This window comes from Cupressus sempervirens, chromosome 10 (genome assembly GCF_028749045.1).
Source record: "Cupressus sempervirens isolate cs-2001-9-10 chromosome 10, ASM2874904v1, whole genome shotgun sequence".
Taxonomy (NCBI): domain Eukaryota; kingdom Viridiplantae; phylum Streptophyta; class Pinopsida; order Cupressales; family Cupressaceae; genus Cupressus; species Cupressus sempervirens.
The window spans coordinates 144,894,671-144,919,783 of record NC_143127.1 but is presented as its reverse complement, the minus strand read 5'-3'; the positions used below and the strand labels follow the sequence as shown (position 1 = coordinate 144,919,783).

The window sequence follows — 25,113 nt, the reverse complement described above, 5'->3', positions numbered from 1 at the left end:
TATGACTTTCATGAGCCTGAGGATTTCGAAAGCTTGGAGACCAACTCTGATAGTCATAAGGTTTAAATACTTTGGAGAGGCTCTGAACTATGGACCTCATCATTACAAACCACAGCCCTCTAGCGTAGTTGTATCTGCAGTAGCAAGAGTCATTGGCCATGTTTGACTTTTTGAGTCTCCGTACATACTTTAAAGTTTATAAATTGACTCTGTAGAACTAGACGCTAAATTATAATTAAAGTTTTGTCCACCATAAAATTATTATTTATGCACTATAAAGTATGCTTTGTGCAACAGTATAATCAGCAGTATGAATATAAACAAGAAGATCCTATTTTCTATAATTCATGGGTTTGACTCTATTTTATTTGCTCTCTACATCTGTATGCATGGAAATGCTCTGGAATTTTAAAAGGCAGCTATTCTTTTAATCTTTTTTTAACAATTATTTACCTTTCTTTTAAATTGTACTTTTTCCTTATTTTTTCAAAAAAAAACTTATATTTGGATTTGCCAATTCCCCGTACTTTTTTTTCTACTATATGATTATACTTTCTTGTTCAGCACTGGTATAGGCAATACTCATAACATTTGCTTAGACATGCTCATTTTGGCCATGGTCAAAATCTTCCTTCTATATATGTATTGAGTCAAGTTAAACTTGGTTATATCGAAGCAGAACATAATGCATTGTTCTATGTAGAAATGCATAAGCTAGTGAACTAAACCTGCAATAATAAAAATCTAGTCCATGGATTGCCTTTTAGTAAAACAAGTGCAAACTAAATAAACTAACATTAGTAATGAATGATCTGTAACCAGATATCTAATCTACAAAATACTGATTCCTACCTCATGAAGTCATTGTCCAAATTATTTGCTCTCCCCATAAATCCTTCTGCTATTTGCAAAAGCTTTCCTTTGAACTTTGTCTGTTTCTGAAGCTGCCTTAAGGCCCTGTAAAATGAGAACCGAAATCTTAAAAACTCCTAAAATTGCTGCTCATAAAACATAACAAGAATGTCGGTGTTGATTACAAGTTGCAAATACAATCAGTGATACACACACCTTAATGTTATTTATTTTTGGTGATATTAAAGATAAGATTAATTTCGACATATTATTACAGTACATAATTGACAGGGGCATAACTACGGAACTACTCTGATCCAGTCTATTTTTATTGTAGATTTTTTAAATAAATAAATAAATAATTATACATACAAGTTTTCATTTTCTCTATCATTTCCCAGGTCTGCACTCCAAGTGGAAACTAGCTTGCATGCATCACCCAATGCTGTTTTAGCAAGAGTGTAAGTTGCATTCTCATGTTCAACACTTGCTTTTCCACGAATTACTGCAGTAGGTGGAGGTGGAATGAGTTGCTGCATCAGCTGAGTTGTCAGCTTCAATCTTCTTTTTATTTGAGCCAGAGATTTTGTACCTTCTTCATAGGCATCAATCTCATCTTCATCCTGTGAACAGTGCAAGAGACATCATAGTTGAGAAAATAAATACTGAAGATTTGTTCCTCGTCATGAATAGAAGCAAACTTTCAAACAAATAAAAGACTGATAAAGGACTCAACTATATTATGCCCACCTTTTCTGTCAGACGGTTTGTTGCAACTGCCCATGCCATCTCAGCATCTCTGTCATTCGATAAAATTCAAAACCAAATCATAAAATTCCATCTCATATTAGAAACTTGGGGATAAAAATACAAACTATTTTGAGCTATAAAAGAGACAACGTGATGTGCCAGAATTTACTCAATCTAAGTCAATGACGGCAGAAGAAAAAAACTGAGTATTCTGGGTATGAATGTCTTCAAACCTTGTACAGGGAAGCTCTTCTCCAGCTTGAACAATCTCTACATGCCATGGAACAAGAAGTGATGCAACTTCTTTGCGTTTCTTAGGTAAAACTGTAACAGAAGGCTCAATTTTGGATTCAGATATATAATATTGATATTGAGGCATGGCATTCCCCTTAGCGGAAGGTAATGATATATCTGCTGGGTTTGGTGCAGGTGCTGTAGATTCAAATTCTTTCGGAGCTGAGTCACTACCATAACTGGTGGCAGGTGTTGCTACTGTTTGAGTAGGAAACAAATTCTCAACATTTCTCCCATGACTCATTTGTTTAGAAGCTAGTGCTACGGGCCTTCCAGATTCATTCATCCTTTTATACATTTCAGACATTCGCAATGCAATGATTTTCTGATTAGTATCAGTACCAAACTGCAATGATCTGGAATTTGCATACTGTGAATTGACATTATTTCTTTCATCTGCTCCTGAAGAAGACTGTAAGGATTGATACATAAGGTGATTGTAGCCTTGATTTTGCAATCGCCTTTGTATCATTGCTGTCATCCCTTGACTAAAGGCTGCTTCACTTCTTTCTTTAATTACTTGAGATGTAACCAATCTAGAGTCAACTGATAAAGCTCCAAGTTCATGTACTGCTCTAGTTGTAGAAGCAACATTATATTGTTCCAACCCTGTATGAGGATTTGTTAGTTGATCATTGGAATTTGAACTCATGTTTGGATCGGTACCGTTATTACCAGCATCTGTGATCATATACCTTTTCACAGTTTTCCTATCAAAATCGTTTTGCATGGCTGTCCTTGACATAACCTGATTAGCAGAAACATACTGATGACGAGGAGCATCTGAAAGCTCGGAAGCTTGGCTGTCCACTGGACCGTCACTGCAAGAATCACTTTGCTGTTGAATAGGAGGGCAAGTAGAGTGATGGATTGCTTCAGAATCCTGTCCATTTATAGACTTCATATGATCTTGATTATTAGGATAAAAAATCGATGGTGTATTTAAATGAATTTTGGATTGCAAAAACATTCTTGGATCCTGCCCTTGAGAGTGAAGCATAGACAACTGAGAATTTAGTGGAGAAGTTTGTTGGAGTGGCATAGTGGGCAAAGCAACTGGCCGACCCATCATTAAGTTTTGGGGGGCAGAAATGCCACTTGATTCACCCCTTTCAGATGCCATCTGATGAAATAAACTTTCTTGTTTTGAAAGCTCTTCTGCTGATGCAGGCTGCTGAGAATTAATTATATGTGGTACATAAGTCTGGTTGCGTGCAGGAGCTGTTGCGTTTCCTACCATGCCAAATTTCATCTGACCATCTGGCCTTGGCAAAAGGGATTGATCTGACCCACCACTTGGTGGACGAAATGACTCAAAAACATTTGGAAATGTCTTTTCCACCCCCATTGGCAGTCTTTGTTGATTTGCACAGCTTGTTTTAAAGGCATTAAGCAGCTTCAAAAATGCAGCAGATTGAGCTCTCCCAGATGTTCCAGAAATTTGGGATGCAGAATTTGACCAAGCTTCATGCGAACCCTGACTATTGTTCCTTGGGCCAGAAAATCTGCCACCACTTACATACATAATCTTATTGTTTTGTCCATCCTGATTAAGTAAATCACTTGGATAACTGTTTTGCCCAAAAGATCTAGTGGATGATGGGAAAGAATCCTGCATTTCAGACGCTTGGTCATTGAAAGCATTAACAGAAGAAGCCTTAGATTGGGTAACTGCATTGCACGTTGATGCTAATTGTCTTGGAATACCTGCACCTTGGGAGCCTTGAAGCTGATTATTGCACATCATACTACCTTCCACATGAGACTGATTCTCTGGTACTGTATGTGAAACCATTGATTGAGTACTCTTTGGTAGTTGTCCAAGCATACTTGTATGATGTACGTATTGTGCTTTTAGAGGATGAATCAACGAATGAATATCAGGCTCTTCAATGCAAGATGCCTTTTCCTTCAAATCATTGGTATTCTCTTTTGAAACTGCTGCTGATAATTCATGAGGGATGTTTAACGGCTTTGCTCGTGCAGTTAAACACAAACTCTGGCCATCAGTTGTGGAAGCTTCAATTAACTTTGATGCCAAACCTTGACAGTATGCAGAATCTACACTCCTTTGAACACCATCTTCCTTCACTGGATAGCTCTGTCTGTCAGTTAGTGCTTCAGCAGTTTGTGAAGGAGTGCTTGACTGTAGTGATTGACCATGCAAAATCTGCAATAGTTGTGGGGAAGTAGCCAACCTGAGGTCAAAACCCTGAGGACGCCCTGATAACTTGTTATGGCCAAAATTAGCAAGTGCTGCATCAGACGTTGACGCACACAGTTCAACTGATGCACTTTGCTCACCAAAACCAGTACCCTTTATGACATCATTTCTGTTCATATGCTCTGGCTTAGTCAACAGTTCTAGCATGTTTTGGCTGCAAATATAACAGTTTAACGACATAAATAGAATTCCAAATATATACAGAGCATAGGTAACAAAAAAACGGCAAGCCTGGTGAAATCAGAACAATTGGAAATTGTTTAATTACTTTATAGTAACATGTGTAATTAAACACTACCTTGATACAGATGCTTGTTTGTTTAAACTCTCCATGTTTGTTGTTCTGTCAAATGACGAACCAGTAGATGTATGGCCTACTGAAATGTCTTTATAATATCCACCACCTTCTTTTTCTCTCAAGTCATTTGGTAACTTTGTGATGAGAACATCCTGTAAGATTGTAATAATTTCTTATTGTGAAAAGACTCGGGGAAGAAAAGCTAAATAAGAACAATAAGATGGTAACACAAAACCCATTTTTCGCTAGTTTGAAAAGCTGCCTGATATGGTAATGAAAATAAATAAAAACAGCAAATGTGAAAAAAAAGGGGAAAACACAATTTTACACAAACTCCATTTACAAAATTACCTATATGGAGGGAACAAATCCACATCTGAAAAAAAGGCAATAACACGGAGGATATATGTGTATGCATCCACGGAGATGTACATATATACAAAGAATAGTGTTTAGACTAAATAATTTCATTACAAGATATAGGCAACTGCATTAATGATCCTGATCAAAATTGTGTTTTTAGATCTAATCTGGTATAGAACTTCTCTACAAAGTTTTACATTCACAAAAACAAGTGAATTGGGATTCTAATTTATTTTCCTTTTCACTATTTTGGTGTCAGTTTCATTTACTAGCTCTTTTCTACACTTTTGTTCTTCTACGCATTAGCTGTCCAAGGTGGCCTATATTCTAGGGCTGAAAAAGTCTGCACTGATCAATCTAATAAAAAAACCAGTAGACATATTTCCACATATAGAGCATTTGAGAAGAGCTTTAGTTTGAGCAAAATGTGGATTTCCTCGGAGATGCCATTTAAGAAGCATTTCTCCATTGAAATATGGAGTGTTTGTTCGTCTACACTAAAACATACATTACCTTAAGGTTTGTAAGAGGTATCACGATCTTGTCTACTAAGTTTGTGTAAAGGCTACACCATAAAAAAACCACACAAAGTATTATATGTTTAATCGTATACAGTTAATAATGAGTTGAGCTTCAAAACATATCATTGTACAACATATCATAAGATTCATCCAGTACTACAAAAGGACCACAAATAAATGAAAAATGCAGTAATGGATGACCAAAAATCAATATATGAACATATCTTCGAAGCTGAAACTCAGATATGCGAGAAAGTTTACATCTGAAAGGAAAATGTTATAGATGGAAAATTAAAATTAAGAATTCTCTTTAAAGATTTCCAATTTTTCAGTTATCATTTTTTTGTGTAACATTGTTTTGAGATTTCCAAACTGGAAGGAATGTTTCCGATGAGGTAAGCCTAGATGTAGACGTACTTTGGTTTAGTATGGGATAACAAGCTATTTTTGATAAAGAACTAAACATATTTGCAAAAGACTGGCAGAATTAGGGAGTACATTTCCTTTTACCTATATATAACTCCATGTGTAGCTAAGTTAATTGATTAACAATATTGTTATTTAAATGTGTCGATGCTTATTACTAGCTCTTGCACCACCCAGGTTCAAGGGTTATGCCAATTGTCAATTATCCACTGCCGCTACCATCACCCCTCCCTCCTTCCCTCCTCTCCTTGTGCTTCTTCTTCCTCCTCTTCTTTCTTCTCCTCTTCCTCTTCATCTTTTTTGTCTTCTTCTTCTTAAGACTGCACCATTTGTGAATAGACAGCTTAAACCTATTTCCTTGTGAAAATAATAAAGAGCACTAATCCCTCCAAAATTCAATTTCATTAATATTTTTTACAATTTTTCACAACAGTTTCTTTTTAGCGATCTTTTCTATTTGTTAAATATAAAAAACATTCGTTTATGAATCTGAAAATTTAAAATAATTGGAATAGGGGAAAGGACCCAGTACTTGAACACCCTAACTTCACACTTATCAAAACCCTACGTAAAAATTTCAAATTGCTCCCAGTTTTTTACAGCAGCTTACTTGGTGAGTCACCTACTTATAACTAAGGTTTCAAGTCCACGTCACCCATTATAATGCCATATCAGCATGCTTTTTGCCAATTTGTCCAAAACAGCCCAAAAAAAAACTGAGACCAATAGTCGTGCATAAAGGGTACCCATGGTTGAACAGTTGATGTGGCATCACATCATTGGTTAATTTTTATAAGTTATAACTAAGGGTACATTTTATTCAATTTTGGGTAATTAGCATTGTACTAACAACTTTAAAGTCACAAGTATTGGTACAATGCTGTCAAAAAAATTAGACATTAAGTCAATAAGTGTAGGTATCAAGTGAACAACTCCTATCACAACTATTGGAATGCGTTCAAGTACAGGGTCCTCTCTCCTAGCAGGGATGAAATTAGACTGATTGTATTGGCTCATGATATATATTAGGAAAAAAGGACATTATTTAATGGGATTTAATATTTATTACTTTTCTAAGAGATTGTAAACACAATACTTTGCCATTTGAAAATAAAATGTTTTTCAAGAAACTACTTTTTTAAGTTTTATTCCTTTTACTTAATGGTAGTTTAGAAAACTCAGCTCTGAAAACATTGTTCCACACAGGTGTGGAAACCAAGATACTCTGAGAATTTATTCATCTTTAACCCCTATGCTGCTGTTCACACAAAGTTTACCTTTACTCCAATTATTTATTAAAATCTATAAGTTTTCATCAACATTTGCAGCATTTTTGCTATATTCAGGCCATTGATTAAAAATTCTTGCAGTTATTGGCCAAAATTTGCATTTCTTCTCAATATGTAGTACATTCAGAATAACAATATTCACACAATTTTGGTATTTGATACCGAAGCACTCACCTTGCCTCTGATTTTCCTTGTAATTGATGCAACTCATTTAAAGATTGACAAAGCTTGAACTGCTAGAACCCTGGCAACATTTTTTTGGGTTAAATTTTAAATAATGGCAAAAGAACCATTCTTAACAGCATACTGAAAAGAATGAAACCCTAATTCCCCGAGACAATTTTCTCCGCAGCCAACTCATCTATGCTATTGTGTTATGATGTAGCCATCAAAAGTTTGCAGGATATCTGATGCAATAATTGAACCACAGCTGGAGGAGTGCCACATCACCTGTGGGAAGCTTTAATCCAGTTTCCGACAATCGTCCACGAAACTGGCAGTAACAGTCCATTTTCTGACTACGGCATGACACTTTTCTGGCCAAAATCTTACCAGGAGATAGCCTATCAGCTAAATTATATAACTAGGCCTAAATTTATTACTTTCTGATACCTTATTAAGTCCAAAAATACAGGACCTAATATGAATTACTAAAGTTAAAAATGGAACACAAAGCAGTAATCAATAGTGGTATATTTTTTGAGTCACAAATATGGATTGAAATTGATAAGAAGTTCATTATCTAGAGAACCATTCACTTATGATGAAACAATGTACTTAATAATCTATTTATAAAAGTGATTTATTTTCAAGATAATGCAAACTAGTGAGTAAGGATCCCCAAACTTAACACTTATCGAGCAGTTTTCCAAATAAGATATCCAATTTGCCTCATGTATGAGGGACACGTGGAACACACCCCCATCTTGGAGACACATCTGAGGATGTCTTCAAACATCAGGATACTTTAGCTGAGGTTTCTTAACATCTCGTCTCCTGGAAAATCCCATGAAAACTACAAAATCCTTACAAAAATTTCCTAGACATGTAATCTTAATTATAAAGTTTTCTGCATTAAGTGTTGCTAAACATGTATCAGCCAAATTATTATATTTATATTTAATCATATGATATATCTACGCCTAACTTTATTACTTTCTGATACCTTATTATGTCCAAAAAAAATTATAACTAATATGATTGACTAAACTTAAAAATAGAACACAAAGCAGTAATCAATACAGGGATGTTATTTGAGTCACAAATATGGATTGAAATGTGATAGGAAGTTCACTATCTAGAGAACCATTCACTTATGATGAAATAATGCACTTTAATAATCTATTTATACAAGTGATTTATTTTCAAGGTAAACGCAAACTGGTGGGTAAGGATCCCCAAACTGAACATTTATTGAGCAGTTTTCCAAATAAGATATCCAATTTGCCTCGTGTATGAGAAACATGTGCACCACACCCATCTACATGTGAGGATGTCTTCAAACATCAGGATACTTTAGCTGAGGTTTCTTAACATCTCTCTGTCTCCTGGAAAATCCCATGAAAACTATAAAAGCCCTACAAAAATTTCCTAGACATGTAATCTAAATTATAAAGTTCTTTGCACTAAGTGTTGCTACATAGGTATCAGCTAAATTATTATTTTTAATTATATGATATATCTAGGCCTGACTTTATTACTTTCGGATACCTTATTATGTTCAAAGAAAACTATAGCTAATATGAATGACTTCAAAATGCTATGTTCCAAGATTCTCTCCAGCAACCCTCAAAAGTCTGGTTCGATTCTGTACAAAATCTGATCCTTCTCAAATTCTCCCCAAATCAGCTGCAAATTCTATCAGAGTAACTTGGACAGAATTTGCAGCGAATTTTGAAGAATTTGCTACCGAGCGGCAAACCTGGGCTGAATTTGGTCTCAAAACATTTTCTTACACAAGTGTTTATATTTTCCTAATTTATTGAATTCAATCCTCACAACCCTAAAGTGACCACTAAAAAGACCAAAAAAGATGATCTATATGTTATGCATTTGTGAATGAAAATGAAAACTTGTTTATGGAGAAAATCCAAATTGACAATATATGACATCCAAATTGATGATTATAGAGGAATTTCTTTTAAAAAGACATGATATTTTTGAATCCAGGGCTTAAAATTTGAATCTCAACTTTCGATCTAGCCTAGTTAGAAATCCTCTAAGTTTCAAACCAATACAAAATAAAAATTCAGATAACTGTACTTATATCTTGACAATTCCTTTCATTCTCGAACTGTCACCTTGATATGGAAATATGTTCCATGCATGTGACCAAGCAAGTGTATCATGTTGTATGTATGGCTAAATGATGCAATTAATACCCAATTGAACTGAAACATAGATATGGTGGTGTACTTTGCTCTGTTGCTTTACTATTAGCACAGTGATGTATGACGTTATGAACACATACATACTTTAAAACAACTTATGTTTTTGTATGGATGAATCCAAAACGAATTTGAACCCAACCCCAAAAAAATTTAGATGAATATTGAACCCGCATCCATACCGGAATCCAAACCGGCAACTTAATAAAAATGAAACACAGAGCAGTAATCAATAGTGGTATTTTTTTGTGTTGGAGATTGTAGCTGCAATAGAGATCTTTATCTCTAGAAGTATGGACATTAATACCGTCAAGGTCACCTTCAGCTGAAAAAACATTTATGTTAAATTTTAATGTTAATTATTAAGACATGTGTCATTCAACACGCAATGAGGCAAGAAAATACGAAGTGTTATACTTGAAAATAAAGAGTCATATTTTAGAAAACTCAAGAGACCTTCAGTTGTAATGTGAAGAGACTCTCCTCTTGTAATATATTTTGCATCAAGCGAAAGATATCGTACACTCGAACATTTATGATAAATAAAGTGATATTTTGCTGTGTCACTAGGTTTTTCCCTTCATTCTAGAAGGGTTTTCCCTTGGTATTTTTGTGTCTCTCTTGTATCTGTTTTTTCCTTTTCTTTTCTTTATAGCTGTTTATCTGAATTTCTGGACCAAAAATCTAACGTAGTAATCAGAGTCAGGTTAGGTATCAGCAATATAGGAATGTTAAAGTTTTGTTAGTATTAGAGATGGATGAGTTCAAGATCGCTTGTCTTCTTGTGTGATGGCATGACACTGTGATCTCCTTGAGTCTGTCTTTTGTGCCCTCTTAATATTTTTGGATAAGACTGTGTATTGTTATCATGGACTCCTCTGAGTGAATTTCTTTATTTTTCCCGGTACGGGTGTAAGATATGATTATAGTCTTCATTCAATGGGTTCCATTCTTACAAGGCTATAGACAAAGGAGAACTTTTGGTCTGTTTTTTTTAAAGAAAGTGGAGGAGTTCAGTGTCGGCCCCACCTTTTCGCTTCATTCCAATATATCCTATAAGCTTTTGCATGTACTATGTTTGCCTTCATTGCAATGATCCTCAAATAAGATAAAAATGTAATAGAAGCTATCAATTATATAAATCATATTGATATTAGTTAATCAATAAATTAATGTCTTGAGCTAAAATACATTCAGTAATTACTTTTAAATCAAAATAAAATCAATTTATTAATTAATAACTACTAATAAACCAATGAATAACAGTAAAATTAAAAAATCAAGTAATGGGAGACAATTATTTAATAAATAAATAAATAATAGATGAGCAGCACCTATAAAGGCAAAATATGACAAGACCCGTCCAAGGGTTGTGACATGGAGAGACCATGGTCCACATATAAAAGGAAGATTATTTTTATCAAAGCATGGAATACACTGGAATAAGCGAAGTGGATCCACCACTGACCAGCAGACCAATCAACTCACGTGGAGGAGGGACCCACTATTGAAGACAGGAAACTTGCAGACCATGGGCAAAGCCAGCATATCAAAGTTTAACACCAACATGAAAAGTGGACCTTAAAAGGTGGGCCATACTACCATTTATAGTCAAACAGGCTTACGTTAAAGGATGGAAGTACACCTGCAATATAACTGAGACAAGACCATACCATTGCAAAAGTCAAGTATAATCCCCCACGCAATCACCCTCCAATCATGTTGATTAAACAAGCCACCGAGGACATCGACTGATTAAGGTAGGTATAAAGATGTTTATAGGAATTTTATTATAATTCATTTATATACCCATATCATAAGGGTTATTATAGTCGAAATATCTATGTATGGTCAATAATATCTAAGTGTGCTCTTTATTGAATATTGTGAATTTCTCCAAATTAATATCTAGTGTTTATTAAAGGAATAATTGATATAACGAGATTGATTTTGGGAATCTCCATCTACCTGACACGATCATATGAACTCCATAATCTTAATATGTGAGATCATCTCCATTTGACAGACATGCTTGAGATTAAGGATATTGCAATAATATCGGTAAGTGGGATTGAAAATCCTCATCTAACCAACATGCTTACATTGTCATCTCAATAATGTAGGTATGTGAGATTGATATAATCTCCATCTGACCGATGTGCATGAGATCAATGTACCAAAATATTTTGATGATGTTAATATTACAAAGTAATTGAAAAATATTTGTTTGTTATTAATACTGATCGAGAGATCAATTTATACAAGAGACTGAACAATGTTTCTTTAAGAAACAATCGTAAAGATTAGAAACATTCTATTCTAGTTAAGAGAACACTAACAGTTATCTACAGCTAACTTAAGAATAGAAACATTCTATTCTAGAAACAAAAAACTAAATATTAGAAACATTCTAATATTTACAGAAGATTACAATAGATAACCATTAGATACTAAATAGAGATAACAGAAACTATCTATCATCAGAATACCCTCCCTTAATGGTTAATCTATCCAGAGCACGAAACTATCAAAAAGCGTAAAAGGCAAATTCTGTCTACTCAAAGTGCTCCACATTGTTTGTTGTGGGTTGCAAACCAGATTGCTTAGATAGGGTAGCTAAGCGCTTCCAACATTCAACCTTTATGTGCCCAAACTTGTGGCAATAGTTGCATTGAATGTTTTCCGTACCCTTCTGAAGCTGAAGCAGAGGACCTCTGCTGAGAAGACTACTGTGAACCAAAACCACCATATCATTGTTGTGATATTTGAAGATGTTTAGCATCTATTGTTTCCACGTGCCATAATTGCAACTGTTGAACTTCTAATTTCCCTCAAGCAAAATATTAGTCAAAGATGTCATGGCACATTTTCCAATGAAAAAGTGAGTATTTATAAAGGCACATTCTTCGGGCAAAAAATAGAAGACCTATAAAATTTGAAGGATGACCCAGAAGAGAGCTCAAAAAACCCAAAAAGAATATATTGTTGATTTTTGGATTGGCTAGCTCGAAAAATCAAGGCTCGAAAAATTGAGGCACCCAAAAAAAAAAACCTAGTTGAGCTCTCAAAAAACCCACCAAGAATCTGTAAAAAAAAAACAATTTAAAAAGATCTGGTACAGAAAATTTGGGTTTTGAACAAAAAGCTCCAAAAAATGGCAAAAATGTGCAAAAAAATACAAGCAAATCTAGATAGAAATGGGTTGCAAAACCGAACCAGGAGTCGACAGATTCAAATCTCTCAAATAAAAACCCTAGTCGGATTATAGAGAGAGGTGGAAGCAAATATGCATGTAAATAATTTTGAAAATAAAAGGCAGATAATTTCAACTAAGAAATTATAATTATTTTCAAAAATATTTAGGGTGTTGGCTCTGATACCATATTACCAAGTAATTGGAAAATATTTTCTTGTTATTAACGATGATCAAGAGATCAATTTATACAAGAGAATGAACGATTTTTCCTTAAACAATCATAAAGAATAGGAACGTTATATTCTAGCTAAGAGAAAACTAACAGTTATCTACTTTAGAAACATTCTATTTTAGAAACTAAAAACTAAATATTAGAAACATCCTATTCTAGAAACAGAAAAATAAATATTAGAAACATTCTATTCTAGAAACAGAAAACTAAATATTAGAAACATTCTAATATTTACAAAAGATTACAATAGATAACTATTAGATACTAAACAGAGATAATAGAAACTATCTATTATTGTAATAGTTAACATATACATATGTGAACCTTAAGGAGTGCACTCTAGAAAAGATGGTTTAATAATTGAGGGTTAGGAAACCTGATCTAGAGACATCTTTAAGGTTGGGATTATGATAGAGGGTGGAATAGTATAATGAGATTTGTTATTATTAGGATTCTAACATATATTTTGCAGGTTTGTGCTAACCCTAATAGTGGGGACATTACATTTGTTCCCTCATTTTGGCACATCACAAGAAAGTTTGTTAGCCTAGAAAAATTAAAGATTATGTCAAACGAGTCTATCAGCTCTACTTTTGACCCGTGTAATTTCCTTGAAGTCTAAACATTCCTTGCTGACTTACTGCAATATAAGTTTTGAAGATCATGCTTATACTATCACAGCTTACATGTGTCGTCTCTTGGCAGGCATGATATTTATTGGTGTATAATCCTTGTCTTATATATGCCACATTTATCGAAATTACATGTTTGCGAATCCAAGTAATTGGAATGACAAAAGGAATCCTGCCAGAAGATGCTCTAAGTTGGGACGAATATTGTTATTCTGATTCATTCGATCTTTGAACAACGTTATTCTTTCAACAGCTCACTTTGCACAACATCCCACCATAACTGCTAGAGTGTCACAGAGGTGAGGGACAACACATCATGTGGTATCTGCAGAATGACGTTGACGTAACTGACAGGATCTTGGAATGGCAGTTTTCTTTTCCCCTCATGTCATCTTTGCATTGTCAAGCATTTTATTGTGTGAGTGAAGAAGTTTGCAACAGCAAAACTTTTGCCGTTCTCTTGCTTCGATTCAAACGTCATTGTGCGTGTGTGATAATCCTCAGCAATGAAAGCGAGAGTAATTTTTCAGACTGATGATGAGGATGAGGGGTGTATTGATGGAAGTCAATTTTGTAAAATGAACAGAATTTTTGCAGAATGGATGTAAATTTTGCAGAATGAACGAAATGGTTGATTGCATTCCGATTGCCTCTGCAGAATAATGATGAGGATGAGAAGATCTCTGTCTATCACTCAACATGGTTAGTGATCGTGTTCTGGTTTCTGCAAAGTGTGATTCCTCCAATATCTGCAGAATTTGACGACATTTGAGGACTCCAAGAAGGAGCGTGAATAAAGATATGTGCAAAAGGTGGCTTTACGCTCGTCAAAATTCACAATCTATTCTTTTCCTCATATTAGTGCGATTATTGGTGCAGGTGTTGTTGATTACATTAGGCATTAGGATTGAGGATTCTCCTACCATGTGCAGAGCAATGTTGATATGGTGTGAGGCATTCCTTGGATACAAGTATCTCCTGATGTGGATTCATTCTCACAGGTTGTAGCTGTTGCCAGTGGTAGTTGACATCATTCTTAGATTGTGTCTCAAGCAATCCTCCTGAGTGTATGCAGTTGCTGATAATCAAGGATACAGTGCTGGTTATTGATCTGGCCATGTTACTGGTAGGCAATATTTGCAAAAGTTAGAAAGTCTTACGATCATTGAACAGTGACCAGTCTCTTGATTGAGCTGCAATTGGTGATTGGTATTCGTTGGGTGATGTGAACATATTTCTGAATATGCTCTGATGAGAGAAAACTGGTTTGAAACATGAAACAAGACTCCGAACAAATAAATTTTTGATGTGTTTTTATTGTTGAAAGGAATATGTATCACATACTTTTATATTATTGGGAATATTGTATTATTTTAGCATTTATCTCTATACTTCTTGTTATGACAGGAAGCAATGGATGATCATATGCAAAAGTCATGCAGACTGCACACGTGAATGCTGATTGCAGTTATGGGGCTAATAATTCAAATCTCCATTAAAAGAGGAAGATCATATACTAGAAATGATATCCAGAGGGAGACTAGTCAGCTTCAGAGGGAGTTGTTTAATCCTTTGAAAACATATTAAAATCTACTATTTTATTGTGTTTCGTGTTGAGAGGGAGGGTTTATGGAATCCCCGTCATTTTATATTGATAATATTTATAATTTAGTGTTGTAAAATTTGAGACTCTTATTGAACCAGAGTTTCAACTGTGATTTTATGGATTATTATACATGCAAAATCAATAAATTGTAATGACAACCCAATAACACTTTCAATTATGAGAGATTCGTAGTGAGCATCATGTTGAGAGAGTTCGTGATAGCATCACATTAAGAGACTCCGTGATGGGAGTTGGAAATATCGTTAAGAGAATCCATGACTATACCACATTGAGAGAGTCTGTGATAAAATGCTGGTTGTAAACGTTACTAACATGCCATGTTGAGAGATTCCATGCCAGCATCACATTGAGAGAGTCCGTAATAAAAACTGATTGTGATTCTTGCAGATTTGTCATGTTGAGTAAATATGAGTAATTGTTACAGGTTTTAATGTTGAGTGATTCCATGAATTATTATAGAAACTATGTGATTAGATTGACATTTTGGTTGCAGCCTTGTGTGACTGCTTATAGCTAAAGATCTCTCTCTGGCTAAGAGGGAGTCTTGAGGATTGTAGCTGTGACAGAGATTTTTATCTCTAGAGATATGTACGTTAATACCATTATGGTCACCTTCAGCTGAAAAGGACATTTATGTCAAATTGTAATATTAAATATGAGGATGTCTTCAAAAATCACGATACTCCTAGACATGTAATCTAAATTATAAAGTTCTTTGCATTAAGTGTAGCTAAACACAGTTGATATGAGAAACAGAACTAAAGAAGACATGAGTTGCAATTTTCTATTTAGTGATGTAGCATGAAAATTTACTAGCTTTTTCAAAGCAGGAATTTGTCTTTATCAAAACACAATTCAAAAGGCATTAAACATACACTAGTCATATCGAATGATCCAAGAAGAAAGAGGGGTACTCCATGACAGCATCTCTCTCTCTCTCTCTCTCTCTCTCTCTCTCTCTCTCTCTCTATATATATATATATATATATCTGTGTATGCAACTCTCTGTATGTCTGTCTCTATCTAAATAAACAACTGTGACCCAATACTCTGTCTCATGTTTAAAAAATAATGACTCTTCTGTCCCTGTCAGTCTCTCGTCTCTAAGTGAGTGTTGTAAATTACATAAATTTTAGCCCTTTATATCATGATCTTTATCAGATACCAAAATTAGTTAATCTTTTGCTTTAACTGACATATATTTATATTTTTATGCATAATAAAGATAATGTTGCATGGTCCTTTACAACTAGTTCTTTCTTAATTTAAATTATAGTATTAAATTTAAATACTTTTAATTCCTCTCATCTCAAATTACCCATCTCTCATTGTTTTGAAAAATGAGTTACCCATCCCATTCATCTATCATAAAGGTACGCTGCCCACTGCCCATCTCATTGTATTAATGTGTGCAATCAATCAGTGTCAATAATCAAATAGAATATTCTGTTGGCCTGAATGTTTTCTAATTTCTGCTCTTCCTTTTGAATTTAGATATTTCATGGTAGAGACTAACATGGTACGTAGGCTTTATCTGCCAAATTGATAGCATTGCACATAATCAGATGTCTTATAAAACTGGGAGCTCAAATTTCTGAATTTAATGTATACCAATCCCTATTGAGTTTGGAGCATATGCAAAGCAGTCGTTCTCAAAAAAACAAACAAAATATCTCAAAATAATGCAAAAAAGGCCAAAAGTTATATCTTGTTATTCCAAAGACAGCTGATAGGATAAATACCTCGCCCATATGTATGTTAGTATTTGATGAGAAAGACCTTGCAGCATTTTGGTGCCGAAACTCTGTTAATTCAGGAGCCTTTCGTCCAAGTGAATCCAGGTATGATGCCCCTCTCATAGAGGGGTCTGGGATCCCACCTTCTGCAGGTTGATAAGTTGTTGTAACATTTGCTACTGCCTGCTGGGACAAATGCCCTGGCACCATCCTCGGCATATTATAACCCGAGTTCTCCTCCAAACCAATACTCATCTTACTCAACCTGCTATATCCTCGATGATTACCAAAAGATTGCAAGTCATCTTCCTTCTGAGGGCTGTTTCGGGCATTGTCACTTACATGATTTGCAGGTTGTTGACTGGCATCACCCTTACGTGTTACCTGACTGGCAAATACAGAATCATTCTGACCATAAAGTGACTGACTTCTATTATGTGTGTCTCTCTGTGGACTGGTGAAGCTATTGGGAAACAAATTCCAAGTTTGTGAGCTATTACCCTGACGATAACCTGGGGCATTTCCAATTAATCTATTCTTGGCAGACCCGTCCAAAATGGCATTACTAGAACTATCTAACTGGTACTTGTTTTCTAGTGTCTGTTGGCTCCTTCCTGCACTATTCTCCAAATTATTCTCATTGACATGTTTGGAAAAAATGCCTGTGCTAAACTCTTCTTGCTGCAGAGGTTGTCCACTTCGATATGGATTTAGTTTTGGATCTTGACTTTGGAATGATGCACCTGTGATTTTATTTCCCTCATGCCTTATTTGGTACATTTGGCCCTCAGCTTTCTCTGTAAAACTACCCAACTGCTCCCTTTCTGCATTCTCGTTTTCATTTTCCTGATACCCTTTGTTGGCATTTAGAACTAAATTATTTGGTTCAATCTCCTGACCTTCATTTTTATCCCAAACACTCTGATCCTTAGACATGAGGTTCATCATTCTACGAGATTCAGATTTAAAGCTACCCTGGTTCTGCAATGTGTTGTTCTGCTGACTTCCATCATAATTAACATGATGTGAAGGCAATCTGCCCTCAGACGGAACTTGTTCTCTATTGTGAGTGATCCAGGAGTTTCCTTGCCTACTCTCAAAGCTAGAATAAGGATTCAAGTTGTTGCTTTTATCAATATGTTGATATAGATTCTGGTCATGCCATGTACTAGAGTGTCCTGCAGCTTCTTGAACCAGCTTGGATGATGGTCCTGACTGTAAATTCATCTGATTCTCATGCTGGATACCCTCCACTTTTGATCCAAAGAGACCTCTTCCTTCTGAATTGCTCTGTGGCAAAGCTTGAACACTCTGGACACTATCATCATTGAAGAGACTAAAAGATCTACCATTCATAGAGTTATTCAGCTGTGCATTTTGTTCATTCCAAACATTTGGTTCTTTCACATTAGGATGAAAATGCAGAGAGTCCCCAGAGGTTGTCTCAGTTTTCTGCAAATTCATGTTACTCCAATCATCATTATCCCCATCAGCTGAAGGAGACTCTGCTACTGCTGATTGCATGAGCGCACTCCAACCACCCTGTGGATTAACTTCTAGACTGTTTAAAAAATCTGTGTTTTCTGTCTGGTATGCACCTTGAAGTGCATACTGTCCATCACTCATGCTCTGGTTTCTATCATCAGGATTAGGTGCAGCCTGAGTAGCAGGCAAAGAAGGCCACGCACCTGGCTGAAAATTATTAAAGCCACTTTCAGATGGTGCATCCGAATCACCCAATGCTTGGGAAGCCACCCCTTGAAAACTATCTTTTGATCCCAGGCCTTCATTCCAGCTCCTTTGCTTTAAATTAAAATCTTGCACTTCTGGAGTTCTTGACATGGTAGTTCCTTGCAGCAAGTTACCCATTCCCTGATTTTGTGGAATCATCTGTCCAAATGCAGATTTGTTAAGTGTACCTTGTTTCCCATCAATCTCAGTTGATGTTGGATCAAATAAATTTGTGCGGTGATCACCAGGAACAGAGGCTACCGCCCCTAAAGAATGGGCTACTGGTTTTCCTACCAGATGATTACCAGCTGAAGCTATATTATTTGGTGCATCTGTCAGTTGCTGAACTGCTCCCTGCAAACTGGGATAAGAGTTTAGTGGCTGTCCAGCTGCATCCCTCATGCTAGCCACAGAACCATAAACAGATGGATCAATGGGCGCACCCATCAAAGCCATAGCCTGAAATGCTACATTTGGATCTTGGGATAATAATACTTCAGGGGGGAAACCTGACAATGATGGTGAGCCATTTGGCATACGGTTGACATTACCAATACTAAAACGATGGAGATTACCTGGTAAAATTGTTGGAGTAAGGCTCTCAACCCCCATTTGAGACATCCCACTACTTGAGCGCACAAAAGCAGATGCATCATGCATGGAAGAACTATAAAGTGATGGAGCAAGCTGATTCCCCATATTTTGATTACCACCAGCAAGAAGCTGCTGTAGCTGCTTTTGCCACCGAGCATGCTGCTCTAACTGCTGAGCTTGCTGCTGGCGAGCATTTTGATCTAACTGCTGGGCTTGCTGGGCTTGCTGCTGCAGGGCACGCTGCTCGAAGACTTGTTGCTGTCGAACCTGTTGTTCCAATAACCGAGCCCGTTGCTGTCGAGCCTGCTGTTCTAATTGCTGGGCTTGCTGCTGTCGAGCTTGCTGCTCTAATTGCTGTGCTTGCTGCTGTCGAGCTTGCTGCGCTAATTGCTGGGCTTGCAGCTGTCGAGCCTGATGTTCTAACTGTTGGGCTTGCAGCTGTCGAGCCTGTTGCTCTAATTGCTGGGCTTGCTGCTGCCGAGCTTGTAGAGCCAGTTGCTGGGCTTGCTGATGTCGAGCTTGTTGCTCTAGCTGTTGGGCTTGTTGCTGTCGAGCTTGTTGCTCTAATTGTTGAGCTTGTTGCTGCCGAGCCTGTTGCTCCAATTGTTGGGCTTGCTGTTGTCGTGCCTGCTGCTCCAACTGCTGAGATTGCTGCTGTCGAACATGAAGCATTAATTGCTGAGCTTGCTGCTGTCGAGCATGTGGCATTAACTGCTGAACCTGTTCCTGTCTTATTTGCTGGGCACGCTGCTGCCTCATTTGCTGCTCTAACTGAAACCGTTGCCTTGCTTGCTGCTGCTGTGATTCCTGTTCTAATTGCTGGGCTTGCTGCTGCCTACGTAACTCTTGAAACTGTTGATATGTGTATTGCTGTTTCCATGCTTGCATTTCATCCAACCCAGGTTGAACCCTGGCCCCACGAAATTGTACACCGGCTTGGGGCTGGCCCTTCAAATGGACTTGACTTCCAAGGAAATCATAGTTAGCCCGACCTTCCCTATTGTCCCCTCCTTCTGTATCATTCCTGCCATGATTCAAGCCCTGACTAACATTATGTCCCTGTTGTGTCTCAGTACCATCCAAGCTACCTGCATTTGACTGACTCCTCTCTGGAGTTCCACTATCACCTGCAGAAGCAGCCTGATTTGCTCTGATATGAACAGTTGAAGACCCAGTCAACAGACTGTCAAAATTCAGTTGATGGTTCCTTGGTTGAGTTTCAATAAAACTATTATTTAATACTGAACTTCTCTGTGGACTCCTTGTACCCAATGCCATCCGTGGTGTGTGCCTTCCATCACCGGATTGTGCCTCCAATGGCATGAAGGAAAGCATACCAGTTGATATCATGTCACTGTTTCTTGGACGATCAAATGCTGAATTGTCATGAGCTCTGTTAGCCTTATCAGTGTCATAAGATGAATGTTGAACATAATTGGGCTCTTCGCTCCGTTTATCAGCAGACAATGCACTGCTGTTCAGAGTAGGCCAATTTTGTTTTCTTTCTAGTTGAGACTGTTGCTGAGATAAATGCTCCTGCTCAAAAAAATCGTGCACTTCATCACCAGCTCTATTACCAGATGTTGATAATTGTGCTTGTATATTGTCTGAACATTGTTGCTTTGCAGAAAAGAAGTCAACTTGAGAAACAGGCATTTGAAATTGAGGTGATGATAATCTGGGTTCTTGATTTCCACCCTGTTAAGCAAAAACAGGTCTAAATGAAAACTTGCATAAACTGAGAAACTTGTCAGAAGCCAGGCTTTCAGCACTTGTAAAAGCTATTTAAAAAGGCCATTGACAATGATCACAACTGAATAGATATTAATTATATTACTCACTCCTTGTATATACATATTTGTAGAGCTTGGATGGTGTGTTTTCTCCTTTCTCCAATCCATGTCCTTGCTAGTCTCTGACCTGAGAGTGACCCAACAGAGACGAAATTAAAAATGAGATTCATAACTATGGCCAAAGGGTCATCAACCAAATAAATTAAAATGCTGATAGATACATTTGTTATGCCCATACAACACTGGGCCGCAGTAGAGCCCATATTTAAAACCAAATTGCTGCAACCATCTGGGCCTTGAGAAATTGTAAATCTTTGCATACTGTAAGGAATACTTGGGCTGCATAGAAGATGTGAATTTATGCTTCTGGAATGACACCAATATTTTTAAGAAAAGAAAAGTAATTTTCTCACATTCACAAAATCTAACTTCCATATGTAGACCAACCAAAAGTAATGTCAGGCAACGAATCCAAAACAGGTACTCTGGAAACTCAGATATGGAACATCAAATATAGTGACAGGTAGTTAGAAGATGGTAGAATCAGAGGTCTGCTTCTCAACGATACAGAGCAATGGGGGAGTACAAAACAGTAGCAGTAGAAACTGGTGGACACTCTTGGAACAAGTACAAAATACTACTGGAAACAGTAATTTGAACTCAATAAGTATTCATAATCAAAATTGGGTACACAAAAGCTTCAAAAAGAAAAGTATGGAAAACAGGAACATCAATTTACTTACTTCAAAATGAGTGGAGTAAGTGGATTCACTAATGAAATAAAAGGAAAAAATATCAGAAATAGAGTGAACTGCTCTTGAAACTGAATTTTCCACAATTCACATGATTGGTATCCAAAGACTCGATAAATGTTCTAAAAATCCAAGCGCCAGCAGCAGAAACATTGGAAATTCTGGAGCTATGAGCAAAGGGCAGGGAAGTGTTATTGACAGTTCCAATTAGCAGGAAACACCTCAGCTTCTCTCTAAGAGTTCAGAAGTTTCTGAGATGGGCAAATGATTGAAAAACCTGAAAACCGATTTCCAATCCATAGATTTGGTGTCAAGGACTTAATCGTAGGTATAGTGGCACCGTAATAGAGCTACCTATATGCTTACAGACTTGAATCTTAGTTTAGCTCCCATGCTTACCCTGCAAAAACAGGCAAGAGCGCCTACATAAAGAAGATGCTCAAACTTGTTCTTCTGCCCATATATGTTTCCTTTGTCCACTCAAAAAAAAGGTCATACCACTAGACTACCAATGGTGACACAGAGAACAGACATTGTGCATTTGTCTCTGGGAAATATTACTTCACTCTCTTCAGAAATTTCATTGATACTTCAACTTGGCACTGATGCACATTTGAGAAATTTAACAAATAAAAGATTGTGGAGGCAAAAAAGTAACTAATATGTGACATAAAAGGTTTCAAAATATGTAAATAAATGTTGCTTTGATAATATCAGTACCTTCCTTGACCACCAAATTGTGATCCTTCTGCAGCATGAAGAGTTCCACCACCAAACGAGTCTACACCAGCATTGTCCAAAAAATCAAATGATGGAAAGGAGGAATCTGTCACAAAGGAGACACTTTTTATATTTAGAATGAGTCTCCTTCCAAATCAAACTATCTCAAACAGTGATTCAAGAACTTGTTTGTGTGTAGATTTTATTACTGCAAAGTAAATCACAAGTTTTGCAGGCATTTGACTGGTGAAAAACAAAAAATAAGAAATAACCAAAAGTGATAAAGCGAACTTGCCCTATCTATTCAATTCATTTTCCTACTGATTCAAATTTTTCTTGTAACTTTCAAATAACAGACAGCATTTCCAGCCAGAATCTTCTTGGAAAATACCATCCCTCATATCATATTTTTCATAGCTGTGTGTACTTTGCTAAACCATGCAATTAGAGAGATTGAAGATTCTTGATATCATGGATTTCCGTGGTTAAATGTATATTAGTTTGCCAAGCCACTAAAGAGGCTAAAGTATCTTCTTGGATTATTTCAATGGCTGGATGCATCAGGGCATATCATGATATTAAAAAGGCTTACAGATTTCCTCGTATCATGGATTTACATAACCAGATGTACTGTAATAAATTACATTGCAATTCGATCCAATGCTAAATAGACAATCAGACAATTTTAAAAAATCATTAATTTTCATAGACTATAGCGATAAAACCTAGCCACGACGTATTGACTTAATTTTCAGAACCTGGGAGTAATGCGGCCGTAGACTCTGGAGCGGATGCAACACTGCACAAACATTGAGTAACATGGATTAATCGCCAGTTAAGTCATCAAATACAAAGTTTACCTAAAACTATTCTTTTACAACTTTAAAATGAGATTTTGAGGCATTAATTAAGAGGCCACTTTTAGTCATGTTGTCGTGTCATTATTCCTGATGCTCTTGATATGGCTGATATTGAGGTATTTTGTATGTAAATACTCTGTGCAATGAAACCATATTCTACTGGACTTTGGTCTTTCCTACAAACACTTAAAGAAATAAAACCCATGTAGTTGAAATTTATACTTGTCTACGAACAAGTTGTGAAACGGAACCCTATTTTCAGTAGTACTATTCAGTCCATATAAACGTTTTGTAGAGAAGAGCTTATGCAGCTCAAATTTAAACTTGTTTCCAAACCTTGTCTCAAATCAATACCTATGTTAACCGAAACATGGTCCAAATTATATCTAAAGTTTGTAAACGAAAACCTAGTAAAAACAACTAACCTGGTCGAAGGGCGGTCAAGCAGAGTGAAATCAATGGAAGCGTATCCTTCCTGCGAAAGAAACATGTTGTTTCCGTACGACTCCATCCTAAAAAATTCTTAAATGTTCTGGAAAAACAATTATCCCCTTCCAACGCCGAGCACTCGAAGAAGATGAAGAGGACCTAGAAGATAAACAAGAAGATGCAAAAGCACTCGCACTCGGAGAAACCTGCCCGTATTCAGTCTACGCCCTCTCTGCGGCTTAAAAAAATGAGCGGGGAGGGCAAATTCAGATCGCCGACTTTCTCCAACTTACTGCTAGAAAGCCGTGCGCTGCCTTTCTACACCTATATTTAATACCACAATTAATCTGTCAGATCGCCGGATCGAGCCCGCCGGCTGCGCCAAAGAAGCTCAAAACCGAAGAAGAGGCATTACCTACACGGTATCCCTACCAAACCGGCACAAACAAATCCGCATAAACACTGCAAGAACTTCGAGCTAATGCAAACTCCAGACCTCGACACAAACGCAAACGAGGGTTTTTTCGCTCCCGCCTTGTCCCTTCACCAAATGGCACTCTCAGAGGCTCGTTGAAATCGTCTCCACGCGGCGATTCTAATGGTGGCACTGTGATTCGTTTCCTGTTAAAATTTCAAGGCGCTTCGAAGCGGTTTTCGTGGTTGCTGTGCATGGTGAAGAGGATAAAAAGTGGTCGGAAGAAAAATAATGCAAAATTTTCAACAACCTGGAAAACAATCCTCGGAACGGTCCGAACCTTGATCCAAGCCTCGTACCCAGACTGCAAAAGGCGGGCCCCTTTATTAGGTCTGGAGTGTAAGACGTAAAATAACGTTTCTTTATTTCGCTCTCGGATGGTAAACAAATCGAGGCGGAAAACAAATACAAATTGAAGCGTAGTGGTCTTCGCGGGAATCGAGCCGCCGACCTCATGCCCTCAGTACGCGTTATGAACGTGGGCATTACAATACATTTTCTTCTTTCTTCGTCCGTCATTTCTCAGGGACGGAGCTTTTACTCTACATACAGGTTATTTTTTCTCGTCAGTAGACGGGAAATGTGGTGTCCGTCTGTTATTTGCCGGTGACGGGGATTTGACGTTGGCTCGGATAAGTTTGGTGACGGAATTGAATGAATTATTTCGATTTAACCGCGAGCTTTGCGTCGTTGACAAGTTTAGGTGGTTTTGTGGTTATAAAACAACGTGATTAGCGCTTTCAGTGGGGTTCGAACTTGGAACCTCTTCCCAAGGAAAAGAGGGTTGTTTTTAATTGGGTTCTTAGTTTTTTTTTTTTTCCCCGGCTTTTATTGGTTTTGAATTTTTTTCCCCTGCCATTTATTGGGCTTTCTTTTCCATGGCGGTTGTGTTCATTGGCATGTTTCAAATTTTCCCTCGGTTGGGCCAATCA

At 36.9% G+C, this 25,113-nt stretch overlaps 1 protein-coding gene across 2 annotated transcripts in view; it reads right to left on the bottom strand.

Moving 5' to 3' along the window:
- Positions 1–24,562, bottom strand: part of LOC149532999 (uncharacterized) — a 36,573-nt gene extending 12,011 nt beyond the window's left edge. The window contains exons 1-10 of one of the 2 annotated variants that reach the window (XM_089806589.1): positions 23,703–24,562; positions 23,176–23,216; positions 22,418–22,523; positions 20,994–21,072; positions 16,834–20,850; positions 4,419–4,570; positions 1,836–4,274; positions 1,603–1,651; positions 1,225–1,475; positions 853–957 (exon numbers count right to left, since the gene is read on the bottom strand). In XM_089806589.1, coding sequence (XP_089662715.1) covers positions 853–957; positions 1,225–1,475; positions 1,603–1,651; positions 1,836–4,274; positions 4,419–4,570; positions 16,834–20,850; positions 20,994–21,072; positions 22,418–22,523; positions 23,176–23,216; positions 23,703–23,788 — 7,325 coding nt within the window. In that variant the 5' untranslated portion in view covers positions 23,789–24,562. The remainder of the gene's footprint in view (positions 1–852; positions 958–1,224; positions 1,476–1,602; positions 1,652–1,835; positions 4,275–4,418; positions 4,571–16,833; positions 20,851–20,993; positions 21,073–22,417; positions 22,524–23,175; positions 23,217–23,702) is intronic. The other variant, XM_089806590.1, reaches the window with a different exon arrangement.
- Positions 24,563–25,113: the final 551 nt, after the last annotated feature.